The following is a 19,224-nucleotide window of genomic DNA, read 5'->3' as shown; positions in this document are numbered from 1 at the left end:
TCTGTCAGGAGGTAGCTCTCTCATCCTCTGGATGAAGCAGACTGTCTGGAATAGTGCCTCTACCACCATGGGTGGTGTGGCGAGCTCGGCTCTAATAATGTCATGTGGCACTGTCTTCTTGCTGCGGAGCAAGCGTGAGATCATACATACCTGTGGCCTCTCAAGCTGTGTCCACTGGTCAGCTGTCAATCCTGGTGCCCATACTGCCGCCGAGTACATCAAGGCCGGGGTGACTAAGGTGTCGAAAAGCCACCCCTTCGTGCGGGGTTCCTGAAAGTGTGCCTGGTGGCATCTCCGTTCTAGCATGGCCAGAGCTGCATATCCTCGGGTGAGCCTGTCAGCAGCAACCTGCCTCATAGTGAAGGGTCCTGGTAGGCTGGTGAATGTGATGCCAAGGTAGACATAGGAGGTGACTACATCAACCTTTCCTCCTGCTGCTGTGAAGGTGGCAGCGCTCCTCACTGCATTGGATGTGTGAAAGATCATAACCTTGGTTTTGCCAAGGTTCACAGTCAACCCCCTGTGTGTGCTGAATTCGTCCAAGGCCTCAAGATGGCGTTGCAAGCCCTCGGGTGACTCTGAAATCAACACAATATCATCAGCATATAACATGATGTGGACCGGAGTACCTGCCAAGTCGCTCCCCTCTCCCCCTGCTCGCAGTATGTAGTCGGAGATCTCGTCGATGTAGAGCCCAAAGAGTGTCGGGGAGAGTGGGCACCCTTGCTTAACACCAATGGTGCTAGCAATGGTCTCTGAAAAACCGCCTGGGCAACGAACTCGACCCGTCACCTTCTCGTAGAGAGCATATATGGCCCAAATCATCTCTGTTGGTACCCCAATGCTGTGAAGGCGCTGGAAGAGTCTCTCGCGTGGGACTGTGTCAAAGGCCTTGCGGAAATCCACAAAGCAGCAGTAAAGCCTCTTCTTCCGCGCCTTTGCCCCATCAATGAGGCAGCGCAGAACGAAGATGTGATCAGTGGTGGAGAAAGCTCGTCTGAAACCTGCCTGGCCTGGAGCTCGTAAACCCTCGATCTCTGCGTAGCAGCTGAGCTGTGCCTCAAGTACTGCTCCATATAGCTTGGCCATCGTGTGGCCAATCATGATAGTCCTATAGTTCCCTGGATCCAGGGTGTCGCCAGATTTGTGGATAGGCACTATGGTGCCCGGTTGAAGACATGTGCAATCAACGGGGCTATAGTGGAGGCCGCATAAATGATGTGCTCACTCTGTAATCCAGTATGGTCAGCTGATCGTCTGTGCTGCATGCGGCGTATGGCCCTCTCTACCATCTGTGCTGTAAAGGAGGAGGAGCACGTGGGGCGTGGCTCGTGTGGCTGTGGGATAGGAGGCTGTCCTGGCACCTCGTAAAGTCGCTCTGCATAATCATGCCATATCTGTGGATCCTCAATAGCTGTAGTCGGACGTGGCTCGCGCAGAGAGAGAGAGAGAGAGAGAGAGAGAGAGAGAGAGAGAGAGAGAGAGAGAGAGAGAGAGAGAGAGAGAGAGAGAGAGAGAGAGAGAGAGAGAGACGATGATGTGATGAAATGAAATGAAATGCTATATTAACGTCTTCAAAAGGCCAAAATGACCTATGAGACCAAACTGTTACAAATTTGTGAATCTGATACCATGTCTGGGTACAAAAAGACTAGAACAAAAATACGACTACTACTAGAATCCATCCTCAGTTGCACTCTGGATGTCGAGAGTATGGCTCGAATCCTCTGTTGTAGTCTATGTCGATGTTGTGTAGCCCCTCTCTTCAATCGTGGCCGTCTGGATTTCTGTAGCTCCAGTGCTCGGTCGATGAGAGTGCCGGTAGTGGTTGAATTAGTGTGGGCGGAACTCTGCAGTGATGGCTGCTCCTCTAGCTGTCCCATATCTAGTGAAAAGAAATCTGTAATCCGTCTCTGGGGATGTCTCTCTCTAGCTCTCCCCAGCAAAGTGTCTCTATATCTATGTACTCAAGTAGATATAGCCCAAGACATCTCTGATCCTCATAACTCACGACCCTAGAGAAAGGACCGAAACCCTCTCTTGATAAGCAGTGGAAACGGCCCCGGATCTCATAGTACACTGTGCAATGACATATGTAATGTAGCTCTGTCTCTGGCTCTAGCTGGCATAAGCAGCATATCCTGCTGTCTGTTGGTATCCCTCTGAATCTACTAGTCTCAATCTCCAGCTGATGTGAGGATGTGCGTATCTGACCAATGGCACACCGCAAACCATGAGACTACTCATGGGACCATTATAGACTCTGGTTGGCACCACACTCAGCTTGAAGCCCCGGACTCACAAGTACAATGGGGGTGTCAAGGCTCCATTGTGCAGGGAGAGTGCAGATGTGGGGTGCTAGACACAAGACACGAGACTCCAGACTCATAGAAAGTATGAGGTGTCCGACGACTAAACCCAACTAAGCATGTATACCACCATAAAGAGCAACCAACGGCTAACAAGATATCCCTAGCAGTCGAGCTACGTCTATCTCCGGACTGTGGTGGTGGTGGTCGGACCACGATGTCCACTACATCACCACCCGTGTGTCTGCCACATGTCATTACCTAGGCGAGAGTCCACCCGGTGTACACCTAGGACCAACTATAAATGTGTGTCCAATGCAAGTGACACTGTAGTCTGTAGCCCTGCTAGAGTACTCGAGTTCATATTATGCTATAGACGTCATGGTATCTGAGTCACAGGAGGGACTCTAGCTCCATCAGCAGGCTTTAAAGTATTTTTGCACACAGAGAGGACTCATAGTGAACCTTGGAAAGACCAAGGCTCTGATTTTTTATATACATTTAGACAGATTGAGAGTAAAGCCCTAATCACACTAGCTGGAGGGCGGGCGAGGTGGTAGACTCTTATGTATACCTTGGGATTACCTTCATAGCCACTTAGGCTGTTACTTAATGATGAGCACAGCCAGAGACAAGCTCACTAGAGGGTATGGCGCATTGATGATACTAGAGCAGCGCTGCCACCAGGCGCACTTCCAGGAGCCTTGCATAAAGGGGTGGCTTTTTGACACTTTAGTCACCCCTGCCATGATGTTTGCAACAACAGTTTGGGTACCCGGACTTACAGCTTCTTGGTCGACATTGATTGAGAGACCATATGTCAGGATGATCTTGCGTATCATCCGCAGAAAACCCTCCGTCCCACATGACATTACCAGAACGGAGCTGGCCACACTGCCCATGGCAATGGAGGCTTTCTTTCAAACAATATGTTTCATCCAAGATTCAAGGAGCTATTGCAAGGCAGTCTTTCATACACAGCTCCTAAGGCGTCTAGGCAGTTGGCAAAGGCAAGGGAGAGTAATTTGTAGATCATGGTATGCATATGACATGGTGGTTTAGCACACATGGTAGAGCGGTTCCCACCTTACGACCCAGACTCACCATGTATACACCTCTTACATGATACATCCTTGGCAGCTATACATCCGAGAGACATGGATTACACCTAGGCAGCCACTTCCATATAAGAGGAAGTATCATAGAGAGCACTTAATAACTATTCTAGAGGGTGGCTTCATCTAGCAGCCACGATACCACATCCATTAGTCACAGATCCATCCCTCCACCTCTCATGTATGTATACACACACGCCATGTCGGTCTATTTTGTTTTGTAGCAGGTTTATTCTCCGCACTTGGATATGAGAGGACACACACATACATGTATGCTGTTTTGTCTCTTACTGATTGGCCGAATTTGGCCTCTAGAAGATGTCAATAAAGCTCTCTTGGTACGAGTACTTACCATGGTAGACATCGACGATATTCTACAGCAACCGACGCAATACATGCTCGGACAACGCCCGATGCCGGACATCCTCGGACATTGATGTTCACACAGTGAGATTGTACTGCCCACTATTTCACCGTCACATGCACTTTATAGTGCTGCACAGCTCTGAGTTGCATAGATTCATGACAGTAGCCATTTAGTCTTTATTTTATTTTATTTCATTTCATTTTGTACCCTAACATTGTATCAGTGTAACTGGACGGGCACCACGTGCCAACGGAGAAGAACAAACTGAACACCTTCAAGCACTTCAAATAACAACTGAACTCAAAGAGATGCACGAGACACGAGACGCGGAGTTCCACCAATGGCCCCAAACCCTGGTGCCCCTTTCGTTATTTCTTTATATTGCTTAAACTCAGTACAATGCCAGTACTCCATCCTCTACCAGCATGTCAAAGAAAGAGCCCATGGCACATATTTAAAGGCATGAAAGGCAGTTACATGAAAAACTTCAAGTTCTTAAAGCATCTGGTCCCAAAGCTAACGCCAAAAGCTGCGAACGCGTTTCACGAAAATCCGTACAGCTGCCACATCGTTAGCATAAACACGGAAATCCGTACATCTGCCACGTGGCACTATCAACGTGATTTGCGGGTTGCTTGTACAATCATGCCACATCATCAGTTGGATGTGCAGTCTTTCTTCTGAGGTGTGTGGTTCCTGTTTTATTTACAAGTCTATAGGTTACTTGGGTCCCCATCAGACGGGGTCCCGTAAGTTGGTGGGAACTTCTATTAAATTAGGCCACTCGGCAAGGTATTGTAAGTTGGTAAAACTTCTTCTGCTGCTGCTTCTTAGGGTTTAGGCCCCTCAGCCAAGATTTGATTGTTAGCTTTGTTCTTCGGTGGCTTGACACGTCAGCATTTTGTGACAATCTGATTCATCAACAGGATTGTAGCAGTTTGGTCTCATAGGTCATTTTGACCTTTTGAAGATGTTTAATATAACATTTCATTCATCTCTCTCTCTCTCTCTCTCTCTCTCTCTCTCTCTCTCGCAGGTTCTCTCATGGCGGGCAGCAGCACGCAGGTCTCTATAAGCAGCAACGGGACGTAGTTTCACTCTCAGCAACAACCTGCAGCGACAGAGACACTGCCCTCGCAACAGGGAGAGCAGGTCTCGCAGGACAGGGCTGAACGCGAGCAGAGCGCGCAGGACAAGGCTGAACACGCAGGGCGCAAGGTACAGAGCAGTTCGCCTCTCACTCACCACACACACACACCCACGGCACACATACACACCCAGAGGCGAATACACGCTCACGCAATTGTCACACATTTTGCTTCTTCCCCGGTGCCCGCTCTCTTCTTTCTGTCTCCATTGCCTGTTGCAGCTCAGTGCACTTCACCCTCGTCACTGCGGTACAATACCTTCTTTGCGCGTCTCTTTTGCGTTGAAGAATCTTGTTCAAAAAAGGGAGACGAGTTGCATTTTGCAGAGGGAAGCCCAGGAAGGCTTGCATTTTGAGCTCAAGTGAAAAGGAAATCGCTCTTTGCGAAGGTCTCCATTAAAGCTGCAAAATTGGCAAGGACGGGGCGAGTTGAGTCCCTTTTTGGCTCTATTACAGAAAAAGGGTCGCAGTGCATCTCTTTAGGACATCATCTCCATCGGTGGCACATGTTTGGTGCTCCTTTGTACCTTTGTATTTGTGATACTTTGGGACCATTGCCAGATTGGAGACTCGTAGCTGGGATTGTTGCTGCTCTGGCAATTGGCAGTAATAAGGCGGCACACAACAACAGACTTGCTAGTTCGCGCAGCCCTGCTGGTATGCGCACAGGGGCCGTTACGATGGAGGTCATGAGCGCTTCACCAGTTTGCAAGTCCCGTACGAAGGCGACCTTCCTTCTTACAAACAAGCGGATAACACAAGTGGAAAGGGAGATGAAGGAATGGAAAGCAGAGATGGAAGGATGGTGGAAGGAGAAGGCCAACCTTCTTCAAACGTTCCTCAACGAAGGCACGCAATGGGAGGAGAAAGAGGACCTGCACGTAGTGATACAAGCACTCAAAGAAGAGGTCTGAACCCTCAAGCGAGAGCGTGCTGATAGAGCAAGCAATGGACTCTATAGAGAAAGGTGAATTCCAGCCCTCGGTGATAGAGGAAATCAAGGTCATCAAGGAACAGGTACGGATGATCAAACAGGAAGAGAAACACAATGGGGCAAAGACGTCTTCGTGGGTGGATGTAATCACGAAGACACAGAAGAAGGCGGATGAGGCCGAGAAATGGATAGAAGTCGCTAAGAAAGGAAAAGGGAAAGAAACCACGTCTATCCCCACTCCTACAATCATCAACATGACTTTAGAAGAAGTGCAGCGAAGGAAGACTAGAGCTTTGCACATACGAATAACCGGTCTAAAAGACCGAGATGATGTGGAAGGGGAAGTCAAAGAACTTCTCCGCATGATGGGTAGTAAAGTCATGGAGGGTAGGGAAGAAGACACAAGGAAATGGGGAGACTTCAAAAGAAAGAGCTCTAATCATGCGCTTCCCATCAATGGAGGCAAAGAAGGACTTCTTGAAGAAGCGTCCTACACTAAAGAAAACGGGCATATTCCTTGGAGATGACCTCACACTCACACAGCTTGCTCATATGAAAGAAGTTATGCCCGAGATAATGACAGCTCGAGAGAAGGGGAAAGTGGCCTTCTACAGGGATGGACAAGTGGTTATTCTGGAGAAGCGCCCCGCATGACGGCACGACACTTGTGGGACCACACTTAGAGTGGCTACATGGAATTGTAATGGATCTTTGCGCCTTGATGTAGGGGACTTTGAGGATAGTTTCACAGGGAGAGACATCATTTTCTACTCTGAGACGCATCAAGCCCCGGGGCAGTCCATGCCCCATGTGAGCGGATACAGATGGGAGACAACTTGCAGACAGGAGACTCGATCAGAGCGCAGAGGACGAGGTTCAGGAGGAGTGGTAGTCTTATTCAGGGAGGAGCTACAGTCTCTGATACATATAGCTCGGGAGGGATGAGCATGTGAGGTACATGTGGGTGAGACTGAAGGTAGAGACAGGCAGATATCTCTACATCCCTATTTGCTATTTTCCTCCTAGTACATCAGTATATGCATCACCTAGAGGACAGTCCCCCTTCTCTATTTTAGATGAAGATATATGGGAATTTTCCAGAGACAGCGACATTATTATCTTTGGGGATTTCAATGCTAGGACTGCCCACCACCAGACAGTATTCTATGATACCTCAGAGGAGTTGATGCGGAAGCTTGATATTACAGAAATGGGCCTATCTAGATTATCATAGGATGAGGAGCACACTGAGTATGGCAGATACTTGATTGATATGGGGACTGCACATGGATTGGCCATTTTGAATGGCCTACAGCGATTCCCTACAGCTGGTGGTTTTACATGCTTTCCACATCGGCATGGCGCTAGTATAATGGATTATGTTATGGCTCCGCTAGGACTCATTCCTTCCTTTCAGGATTTCGTGGTGGGAAATAGACCAGTCTGGGTAGCAGTCGATCATGCTATCTTGTCTTTCTCTGTATCGTTCCAGTTCAACATAGCTCCATTGGGAGAGGCCTCCACACATGTTCGGTATACCTTCACGAGGGAGACGGATCACGTGTACACTGATGAGATATATAGGCAGCTACGCACTCAAGAGCCAGGACGACCACTAGATGAGCTCACCCAGATTTTGACAGAGACGTTGCATGATGCAACATCAGAGGCATATCCCCACAGCTAGCCTACACGCAGACAAAAGAAGAGGGCTTACCTATCTGTCACGTGACACATCCCAACCCTATGTGTCCGTGGACAAGCTACACCATAGCAGGGTTCAGTCAGTCCATCAGTCTAGATTTAGCAGTGATCTGGCACTTTTGTGAGTCTATTTGTAGACCGTGCATGCCCAGTCACTTAGCATAGATGCATATCCTCCGGTTGCACACAGCATGATCATCGGAATTCCCATCAAAATCCATTAGCATCAGTTAGGGGAATTTTCCAGTGCATTTAGCCTATTTTCCTATTTATTGGTTATTTTCACTTATTATTTTTAAGTGACTTTCCAACAAAAGTAGGTAGAGCAATTTTGCTAAGTTAATATATAAGCAAACCCAAGTTAGCACTTTCTGGCAGAAGAGGTAGTAGGAGCTTCCCGCTCAACAGGCAACTTCTCAGCAGTACCCCCCCGCAGCAGTAGACCATCGCCACCCACTCCACTTCCTTGGCGTTTTATCCTCCACAGCAAGTCCTCGCCAGCAGTGTCTTTCTCTGGCGTTTTCCCACGATCCCCAACGTCAGCCTATTAGCGTTTTGTGCCTCTACAGCACCAGCGTTTTTGGCAAGGAAAAGGACAGCCTAGCGTTAGTGAATTTCAGCCACACAGCATTAGATCTGCAGCATTTTCCAGCCAGCAGAACCTCAGCCATGGCAGCGTTTTGGTAGCAAATGTTCAGCCATTGACAAACGCAGATTCCCAGCAGATGAACAGTAGCAGATCAGCCCCCAGTCGGTTGCAGAAGTCCCCCCAACTTTAGCCCAAGAAAACGTAGCCAAAACAGTCATTTTCAGCCACCAAAACAGTCCCCGAATTCAGCGATTAGAAGATCACAGATTTCAGCCATCAAGTCGTCGTCGTCATCGGCATAGTCCAACTTGCATCAGTTCGTTGCATACGCATTGTACACCTTTATGCAATCAAAGATTAGACCACTCTCGCCGACGAGAGTGGGGCATTCGGAGGAGGGTTTTACAACCTCTCGGTGTCGTATCTCTTCTCTCTCCTTCTCTCAGTCTCATTCACTTGCATGCACAATATCCACTCACTTTGTTCGTGACCACAGCACTCCATAAGACGGAAAGCTCTCTCTTTCCCTAAGAACTAAAAGGAACCTTGAGCAATAAAGATCACTAATCTTGAGAAAATACAACATTCATTCCGCTGCACCCTACACTATCTCAATTAGTATGTGATCAGTATCAGTTGTTTATGAGTCGGGACTCTAGTGAGGCATGGAGGCTTTTCAATGAGCACTCTCGACCGCCAGCCATCACTTCCACAGAGACATGGGGGGAATATGCTACATCTCTCTATACAACATCCGGGCAGCCACCTTTGCTTGACCCTCCAAAGGCATGCCCAGAAACATGTACTTTTTGTACTGCTGAGAGGGTAAGGAAAGCCATTGACAAGATGAAGACAGGAAGAGCACAGGATCATGATGGTCTGGTAGCAGAGCACTTTATCCATGCCAGAGATATGCTTGCAAGCCTCTTGCAGAGCCTCTTGCTATGATGTTTAATAGAGCCATGTATGAGGGTTTCCCTGAGACTTGGTGTATGTCTACTATTGTGCCTATCTTCAAGTCGGGAGATCCTATGCTTCCCGGGAATTACCGAACCATCATGGTTGGTCACCATAGTTACCCGGAACGTGGAACGGGAACGGTGACGGGATCCGTGTGGAACGGGGGAACGGCTAGGGGTCCGGAACGGGAACGGCGCAGAACGGGAGGTATAAAAAACACCCAAATAGTGCATTTTTTAGCTCCTTGCGTTTAAATACAAGGAGTATTAGAGTGCTTTGACTCTAATACTCACAAAAAACTCGTTTTGAAGACCATTCAACCTTGCTATGACTAGATGATGAGAGAGAGAGAGAGAGAGAGAGAGAGAGAGAGAGAGAGAGAGAGAGAGGGAGAGACTCGAGAGAGTGAGAGGGAGAGGGAGAGATTTGAGAGAGTGGGAGGGAGAGGAAGAGAGCTTGAAGGCTTGAAGCCTTGAGCCTTGAGAGAGTGAGTCTTGAGAGGGAGAGATCTTGAGAGTGTGAGAGGGAGAGAGCTTGAGCCTTGAGGATTAGCTTGTGGAGAGAAAGGGGGAGGGGGGTGCATTTTATGAGTCCTTGAGGCCTTGCACACTTCAAAAAGAAGCCCAAACATTTACTTCAATTTTTTCAATTTTTGCCAAATTTGTTTGTAGCCGTTGGCCGTTCCGGGGGCGTTCCGGAACGTTCCAGGGGCGTTCTAGAACGTTTCGGAACGGCCGTTCCGGTTTGAACTGGCCACCCGGAACGTCAGACGTTCCGGGACGTTTCGAAACGTTCGGGAAGGGAACTGCCCCCCGGAATGCCGGAACGAGGGCTAGGGGGCGTTCCCCGGTAACTCTGTTGGTCACACTCTGGCTAGGCTATATGCATCAATTCTTGAGCATGAGTTAAGTGGATGGGCAGAGAGAGAGGGCATACGGGCAGCAGGACAGACAGGGTTCAGGAGAGGTTTCTCCACTCTTGACCAGATTTTGACACTTAGAGCCATTAATTAGGAGGGTAGACACCATGGCAAGAGGATATATTGTAGCTTTGTGGATTTCCGCAAAGCCTTTGATACAGTGCCACGAGCCAAACTCATACGCAGATTGCAAGACATGGAGGTGCCCACAAAGCTGATCTGGGGGATCTTAGCTTTATACATGACAGTGGTAGGACAGGTACGCACTACTCAGGGCATGTCCGACATAGTTCACTCCACCATTGGGGTGAAGCAGGGTTGTCCCCTATCTCCGACTCTCTTTGGGATATATGTAGATGAGTTTTCAGATTATGTACATACAGAGGGTGATAGAGGTGCTTAGTTTGCAGGGACATGGATTCCGTTGCTATTATATGCTGATGATATTGTGCTCATCTCCGATTCTCCAGAAGGGATGCAGCGTCATTTGGATGCACTGCATGTATTGCACGGGTCAGTGGATTGTCTGTGAACCTTGGTAAGACCAAGGTAATGGTGTTTAACACCACGGCACAGTGGGTAAGGAGGTCCGCCCCCACTTTTACATATGGTCAAGAGACTGTGGAGTATGCAAATAGATACATACACTTATCTTGGGGCGGTTTTCAGTGGTCCAATATTTTCCCTGAGGCGTGTAGCAGATACGCGATTGACCAAAGCCTATGCAGCATTGGGGAGACTTGAGAGGATATGTTCGCAGGTTCAGTTCCAGGAACCTCGGACAAAGCTTTGGCTCTTTGACACTTTGGTCACTTCGGCCATGCTGAGTGGAGATATGGGGCCCCTCAATTGATCAGCATAGTGGAGCTGGCAGTACTGATGGATGGAGATGTATGGAGAAGCCATTGGTGTCTATGATTTCTCGGATGATTAGGGCCAAGGCCTCGGTACCACATGACATTGTTAGGGCGGAGCTCGGTGCTCCTCCATTGGTAGTGGAGGCACTCACTGGATGAGTTTCATTTATGCATAGCACTAGGGCTTACACTCTAATCGCTTAGGAGCTCTCTAATAGTTGCTAATCACATCATAAGCGATTAGAGTTTCCTAACACAAAGTTTAATTCCTGTGTGTGCACCATTAATGGGATGCTTAGGCTGACAAGATCATGGTGAGAGTGAGAGAGAGGATAACAATGGAATTGCAATAGCTAGGGCTATTAGCAATGTATTGCTCTTAGTCAACAAACTCATTAGTACATCACATTTTTGTGCTAATTTTTCCGATTTAATACTTCTGTTAGTGCTAGGCTTCATTATGACTGAGCCTGCCCTTGATCTCCGGAGTCATGACAGAAACTCAGTACGCTGAACTTTGTGTTGATGTATGCTCATGTGTGTGCGTGTGGTGTGTGTTGTGTTGGGGAGCATATGTTAGTACCTAGTTCTACACCCACTATTGGGCACTGATGACGTTAGTGGGGATGTCGTGGTATTTAGTCAATACTATGCATGATGGGGCTGATGGTTATATTTGTCTTGTGGGTGACTACCATGGGTCCATACCTTGCACTTTCCTTCAATGGTGAATCTGGGCTTATCCTGGATTCATCTAGGTATATATAAACTCGTTAGTACATCACATGCTTGTATGAAGGCCTTTTAATAGGCATATAAAGGTTGAGATAATATTTGTAATTTGCAATGCTATTGCGCCATGTAGGCATCTTACTCGGCAATATCTAAGAAATATATCTAGTGTAGAGGATGCTAGAACTATCTAGAATTGTTGCAGAGGACCCAAGAAATGGAAGTCACCCCACCCCAAGAGCAAAGCAAATAAACAACAAACAAAAAAAACCGGAAGAAACCAAAGACAACAAAAATAGAAGGAAGAGAGCCAACTCCCACACCTTAGAATGGTAAGGGAAGCTTGAACAAGCACAAAAAACGGCAGACTACATTGGCCGCTAGAATGTGACCCCAGAAACTCAGAGCTGCTTGGCGCTTTTCTGAAAACAAGAGGAGCCAACTGCCAAAAATGCAAATTGCAGACCGTGGCAGAACATCGCAAATTATTGCAAGGGGCATGGCAGCTGAGTCCGGCAGAATGGCTGGCAGCCGGTGTGCACACCGCTCTGCTGCATTCAGACAGGTCGCTTCGGGCTGGAATTTGCATTTTGTGCACAATTGTTTCCTTTTTCAATGAATCCGCTTGTTCTATGTTGTAGCCTTGTCCACTCTTGCCATATCTTATAGGCTTTCAAGCTTCATTTTGTCAAAGCGTGCAAATGCTGCATGTAGTAACCCATCAAATATGTCAAAGTCTGCAGTGCTGCATGTTGTAATCAGCAAATATGCACTTCCCCTTTAGGGTGAATCTGGGCTTATCCTGGATTCATCTAGGTATTTATATATGTTTTTACTGGAGAATACGGAGTCTACAATCTGGTCCAATGTTTTCAGCACTTTTTTTGCAGCCTATTCGTAATTACTCTGTGGCACGTGATTGGTTTCTGGCAAATATGGGTGCAGTGTTGTGGTCTTCAATGAAGCATGTCGTAACACCCTCAACTGCAGATGGGGCATTTCATTATTATGAGAAGGTTCATTTCCAAATATATGTGATCACCCAAGAGGTAATGTTTACATTCCTTTCTAAAAGCTTCTTTCTGTTTTTTTCCTCTTGTGTGCACTTAATTTTAGCAGCTTTTGAAAGTGTGCTTGCAATTAAAAGGGATCTTAGTAGGAAGAATTGATACATCTAGAGAGCACTTCTTACTTGCTTAGTTAGTATAAGGCAAATATGTGGTGTCTCTATTGCAGACACAAATTCAATCAGCTGGGCTTTTTTTTTTTTGCAGAGAGTCAGGCATAAGGATTTGCTTCCTCTAGACGTCACTCTTTTCAAAGAGGCCCTCACTGGCATAGCGGTACCAGGACAGAAAGTGCAATATTCTGTAAAAACGTCTCTTTCTCTTTCCTCCACTGTTTTAGTACATCAAGTTCATTCATGGGACTACATGCTTTCAATCAGTATATTTCAATGAATTCTGTTAATGAACTTTATGTTTCTGTTCAATCGACTCTGGTGCTGACTGGTAAAGAACTGCAGGTTATCTTTGTCTGAAGACACTGCTTTATCAATGGCTTTTTCCGTGGCTCGACGAGCTGCTGTTGTTCCTGTTCTTCTAGTTAATGGAACACACAGGACAACAACACGATTGTACCTTGACTCACTGATTCTACAACATCAGCTGCAACGCTTCAGTGGAAGTGGCTCTTCACTTGGTGGTAGTTTCTATTACTACCCTCGGACATCATTATTTTCAATTGAAAAAGGTTTTTTGTGCATTGAAACAAGTATGTGATTCAGAAGTGTTTGTTTTTTCTGGGCAGAGAGATCGGTTTTGGAAGTCCCTATTTTCTGGTTCATACAGCAAGGGGAGCCTCTTCTTATAGATAAACATCATGTAGCAAAGGCCTTACCTGACATGGTGGTGGTAGTTCAATCAAGCAATGCAGCATGGCCAAGCCACTTGCAGTGCAACAGGAAGCCCATTTTGTGGGATCTAAGGTCGGTAGCACGCGGATAAAAGCTTATTATCTTTTATAGATCTTGGGTACTAGCATAATTAAAGATGATTCATGTGCTTCATTTCATGCATCACAGTCGGCCATTGAAAGATGCGATTGCAGCTGTAGCTGAGCATGTTGCGGGATTGCTGCCATCTCACTTCACATTCAGTCAAGCCCATGAGAAAGGGGATCAGGTTAGACAAAGTCATGTGCAGTTGTGCAAGAAGATGCAGCTTCACCTTGTTGCCTTGGCTATGCAAAGTCGTGCAAATTCCATACTTTCTAACAAGCAAGCATTGCTCAGTAAGAATCGCAAGGTTTTTGAATTGCTCTGTTAAATTGCAGGACTGGAAATGGGCAGTTGGTTGCCATCCATTTTCAAGCATGGCTTCAGGATGGCATGTTTCTCTTTTTCAAAATGATGCTATTGGGAGAAGCTATATTGTTACCACCCTTGACGAAGCCATTGAGACAATGAATGAGGCCATCAAATTACTAGTCAAAGAACAAACATGTATCCCAAATTCAAATAAGACCATGCATGCCATTTTCAACTTTTTCCTTGGAAGGTTTTCTTGGTGTAGCATGCAAGTGTGGACATATTAAGATGCATGCTTTCTCATGTATGCTTGTCAATGTTAGAATTACAATCATCTTTACCACAGCTTGTTTCCTTAATCGTGATAGATAAGGAGTCTTTTGAAGCGTTCAGAAGGCAAGAGCATATACTCCTCAATAGCTACAACACAGTCATCAATCTTTGGAAGCGGGTATAATGGTTACCCTTTTTTCTACAAACTTTACACTACAGCATTCCACCAGCACCTTGAGCTATATTCGTATCTTTTTATTTCATGTTGTTATTGCGGAACACATCAGTCTGAGTGAGATGAGCTAATGTGTGCATGGATACAGATTGCTAAAAATATGGAGGATCTCCATTACTTGGATGCGGTACGCTTGCTACACCACCTTGAAGATGCAAGTATACGGTATGTATAAGTCTACCATATGTAGTATCCCACATGAACCTTACAATATTCCTTTTGTTTTTGGCTGCGATCTTTATCAACATTTTGTCTAAGCAGGTTCATGACAGCGACAAATGCCACATTAGCTGAGTTGCATCCAATACACTGTACCCGCCAAAGAAAGATAGCGGTGGGCTATGAAATATATGTGGCACTAAGCATAATAGCATTAGCTGTGCTTGCCTTATTGTGGCTGAAACCAAGACATAGCAAGCCGAAGATAAATTAGCTTATGACCCACTCCAGTGAACGAGCTACCCAAGACAGATCGGTGTTTAGACGGGGCAAATGAGAAGGAACAAGGAGGGTCTTTCGAAAGGTGCCAAATAGCAATTATGAAGCAACTATGAGCTGTATGCTAGCAGGAAAAATCCTTCTTTGCATTGTTCTCGAAAGAATCAGGAGATCATGATGAGCATAGCAGAGCAAGCTAAAGTACATCTGTAACCTGTTACAAGGCAATTGAAATCGGCTCTGGTGATCTGCAATTTTTGTACAACCAAGTATAGCTCTGTTGTAATGAAGATTACCTGCAAGGAAAATGTGTGTAAAAATGACACCATTTCCTTTTCTTATGAAAAAATACGTCTATCGAAGTATTTGAAGTTGAACGGTACGGTTCCATGGTGGGCACTAGTTGCGCAGATGGGTCTTTATTTTTCATTGTTTCAATATCTGCAATATCCCCCCTGTTTTTCTCCGGGCATTAACTGACCGCCATTAGGTCTCCCCAGTCTCGGAAAATTAAAAAGCCTTTCAAAACATCTTGAGTGCATAAGTGAAGGGTGAGTTTAGGAAATGAAAAGACCCATGGAAGTGGAAAGTGGAAAGTCGAAAGTCAAAAGACTTTCTGTGTCCATATAAATAGAGATGGTCAAGTGCACCTTAATACGTTTGTGTTTTTCTTCGCTTATTTCCCATTTAGCATTTTCTTCGCCATAGTTTTTGTACTTAAAAGGGTATCAAAAAAGACATCGTTTTTTTTTTTGTGACATTGCAAATTTCAGCAACATAACAGGAACTATGCGTGCCTATGTATACAGTTTACAGAATTATACCATATTTTGCAATTTTGTTGGTGTGTTTATTTTCCGACATAGAAAATTCTTTAGAACAGAAGAAAGAAGGTCAACCTATGCGTTGCATACTGTCATTGAGATCATGTAAAAAAGCTTTCCTTGTGCCCAAGTGGCATACACATTCAAAAAATGAGGGTATCTTTCTTTTTCTTTTGGGATCTGTTGAGAAAAAGTGGTGCCATCCATGGTTAGTGTGAATGATCTCTACACTTTAGAATCAAATGATTCGAGGGTGCTAAAGTAAAGCCATGATGTTAAAGGGAAAATCAAACATTTTAAAGATGGCCTATTTCAATTGCCAGTAAAAATCAATAGGTTGTGGTTTAGGGCAATTTGAATCTCTCTCTCTCTCTCTCTCTCTCTCTCTCTCTCTCTCTCTCTCTCTCTCTCCGCGTGCACACACACACACACACACACACGATATCAAACATAACGTGATTTAAAATATAGATATAGTTCGTTGTCTCATAGGCCACATTGGCCTTAAGTAGAGATTAACCTCTCTCTCTCTCTCTTAATGGTTCATTGTTGTTGCTACATCACTTAATTACCTATCGTCATGTTAATGAAAGGTTTATCTTGTATTCCATTTTGATAATCATCCAAGGCATCTCTCCCTACCAACAAGCAGTGGAAAATATCCTTGGAGATTACCTCAAACCAATACAACTGTACACATATCTATACTTTTTAGTGCACATGGTGTCACAATGAAGTTAAAGCAAACTTAAATGTCCCTTTCACTCAGGTGCAAGCCTCCAATGATCAAGGGTTGTTGAACACCCCTATTCCAATGATCAAGAGGTATTGCCTCCAATGATCAAAGATCAGACTAAAATTCTAGGACTTTGGCAAAGACTCTTTCCAAAACTTAGAAGACCATATGAGATATTCGTGGGTAAATATCTAGAGGGGCATTGCACATTTGAGGTCATAACCCAAGGTTTATGTCCTAGCTACCATTAACCCTTAGTGTAAGAACATCTTTATACTCAAAAGGTGATTATATTTGCTTATTAAAACGAAGAGAGGCCTCTTGTTTTAAAATTTGATAGATACCAAGAGAGCCTTCCAACAACAATATCGAGTGTGTAGGCAAACAAGGAGAGATAATAGTGAACATATTATGGTAGTAATGTATACAAGCACACTTAGATTGTTGGGGCTTTTCTTTTCTAGGTAGAAGGTTTTGTTTCATAGCTTGTATATACACCTATTATTACAGAGTGTCTCGTTTTTGTTTTAGCACATTGAATACTACTTCCCGTGTTGTGTGCCCTTGAGCTTCTCTTTCATCTTCTCCACTTTCATGTGCATTCTTGCAAGTACATTTCCAACAATCGATATTAGAGTAGGATTCGGCATCTCAACTTCTTAGATCAACGTGATATTTTGTAAGCATTCACTTCGCATATATCCTTAGGTATGGTTGTAGAGGTCTGTATTGTCAAAACTTAGATTCAGGCTTATTTTGGCCTATAATGAAGCACTAGTAATATTGCACGGGCAATTTTATCCTTTTATTCAAGTTTTTTGATAGTATAGATTTTTGAAAAATGCACACTTTGTAGACTTCCTTAGGCTGTGCTATATAGCACACATTGGAGAGATGGAATGACACCCAAAGCACACAGAAAGGCCTCTATATAGCTTAGGGTATCCACAACACCCCTATCCTCTCATAAACACCTTCCAGAAACACACTTTCCACTAGAAAACCCTTGTCTGCACACATGATCCAACACACACGCTCGGCAACATGATAGCTTCACACACACACATCGATGCAATCCGTCCTAGGTTTTCCACTACACACAATACCTCTCTCTCTCTCACACACACACACACTCTTTACATGACATAGACGACCTTCAGGGGCGGGGGGGTGAGAGACATGCACACACTCATTTGACACCGCACGCACAAGAGAATAGCTAGAAGAAGGGGAAGGGGAAACGACACTAGGAATCAGTGGAGCTAGCTTGATCTTGCTCCAAAAAATTTGTAAAATCCTCCCTTGTACAAAAAACGGGCTTCTCCTTCAAGACCAGGGTAAAAAGCCCTCCAAATGGCTTTTAAAAATCTATTTATAAAAGACGTCTCCTATATTTTTAGTAACCGCTCCCCAATACCCACTTATCTGATACCTTCTTAGTATCTTTGCATGTGCTCAACCAATTGGTTGATGTTGGCTATGGAAATGCTCCTCTCCCATATAATCTCCCACGTAATCTCCCCCCTAGCACTAGTGATATCGATAGTGGGGTGTGGATTTCTCCTCTACAAAAAAGGGGGCGCCCTTGGCCCCATGTGAAACCACCCTTGTAAAATTGACTGTTATAGTCCGCCACGTTGGCCAGAGCCACCCAACGTTTTCCACTGCTACTGCCCACGCACACACAGCACCACCAATCACCTGTGCAAGGAGGGAGAACGGGTGCCATAGCCAGGCTCACCCAAGCTCTCTCTCTCTCTCTCTCTCTCTCTCTCTCTCTCTCTCTCTCTCTCTCTCTCTCTCTCTCCACTTTGATACCCAAATGAGGGCACCTATGGTAGCTATATACCCCATGGCATTCCCTCCTTCCATTGTATGTGGGATAACCGTTCTGCCATGTGTTGGAAGCTCCACATTGAAGGACCCCCTCAAGGGTTTAAGATCATCCAAACTCCCCCAAAAGGAGAACAAATTATGCAGTTTGAGAAACCTAATAATATTCAATTCTGTTGCCCAATGATCGATCTGTAAAACCTTGGCAAGATTCCACATTTAAACCCTTTCGCAATTCAATGTCTACGCGACCTCAAACCAAGAGCCCTAAAAGTGGAAAAATTAACCTGCTTCCATTCTTCCTTTCCTTGTCGTCAACTTGGACCGGCCATATCTCAGCACTCGTAACTCCGATCAAGGTTCTATAACTTCCTGCTTGTTCCATATACTACACACTAACTTTGAAAAGTCTTGCAAGCTTGGGACAAACTCCGATGGTATGCTCTCCAAGGCTAACTTGATCATCTGGACTCCGATTGCTGATCTACAAAGACTGGCATGCACCATAAATTGAGCACTTCAAACCCATTAGTTCACATACTCCTCGTGCTATGGCCACACTTGTCCACCCCGAGGTGGATCTGTAAACTAATTCGCCCTTTGATGTGCAATATCTTGACCATTATAGCTCCGATTGGGAGCCATTTGGACCAGTTTGGACAGGACTTTGAAGACCTCCTTTTGTGGCACGATCTCTTTACTTTAGACATCTTGAGAAACCACCCTGATTAGCCCCAAAACAGAGCTTCTTGGCCAAACAAGCCATCAAATACATACGCTGATGGATACCCCAGGCTGCCCTCGACCTTCATACCTACTCTTGCACATTGTTATGCACATATAAACATCCATAGCTTGGCTTGTGACGACTTTTAGCTTTGACACTCTTTGGTTGTACCATTATTGTCCAACTCACTAGTTGAGCATTGATGCCCAACTAAAAA

At 45.4% G+C, this 19,224-nt stretch overlaps 1 protein-coding gene across 1 annotated transcript in view; it reads left to right on the top strand.

Moving 5' to 3' along the window:
- LOC147455896 (uncharacterized) overlaps positions 1 to 15,275 on the top strand; it is a 152,356-nt gene extending 137,081 nt beyond the window's left edge. Inside the window, exons 17-25 of the mRNA XM_086514524.1 lie at positions 12,524 to 12,682; positions 12,908 to 13,011; positions 13,159 to 13,337; positions 13,443 to 13,620; positions 13,717 to 13,816; positions 13,968 to 14,136; positions 14,310 to 14,392; positions 14,538 to 14,614; positions 14,711 to 15,275. Coding sequence (XP_086370650.1) covers positions 12,524 to 12,682; positions 12,908 to 13,011; positions 13,159 to 13,337; positions 13,443 to 13,620; positions 13,717 to 13,816; positions 13,968 to 14,136; positions 14,310 to 14,392; positions 14,538 to 14,614; positions 14,711 to 14,882 — 1,221 coding nt within the window. The 3' untranslated portion in view covers positions 14,883 to 15,275. The remainder of the gene's footprint in view (positions 1 to 12,523; positions 12,683 to 12,907; positions 13,012 to 13,158; positions 13,338 to 13,442; positions 13,621 to 13,716; positions 13,817 to 13,967; positions 14,137 to 14,309; positions 14,393 to 14,537; positions 14,615 to 14,710) is intronic.
- Positions 15,276 to 19,224: the final 3,949 nt, after the last annotated feature.

The sequence above is a fragment of the Adiantum capillus-veneris genome, chromosome 6 (assembly GCF_014529385.1).
Source record: "Adiantum capillus-veneris isolate H3 chromosome 6, ASM1452938v2, whole genome shotgun sequence".
Taxonomy (NCBI): domain Eukaryota; kingdom Viridiplantae; phylum Streptophyta; class Polypodiopsida; order Polypodiales; family Pteridaceae; genus Adiantum; species Adiantum capillus-veneris.
The sequence above is the reverse complement of the archived record's forward strand: the minus strand, read 5'-3'. Positions and strand labels throughout refer to the sequence as shown.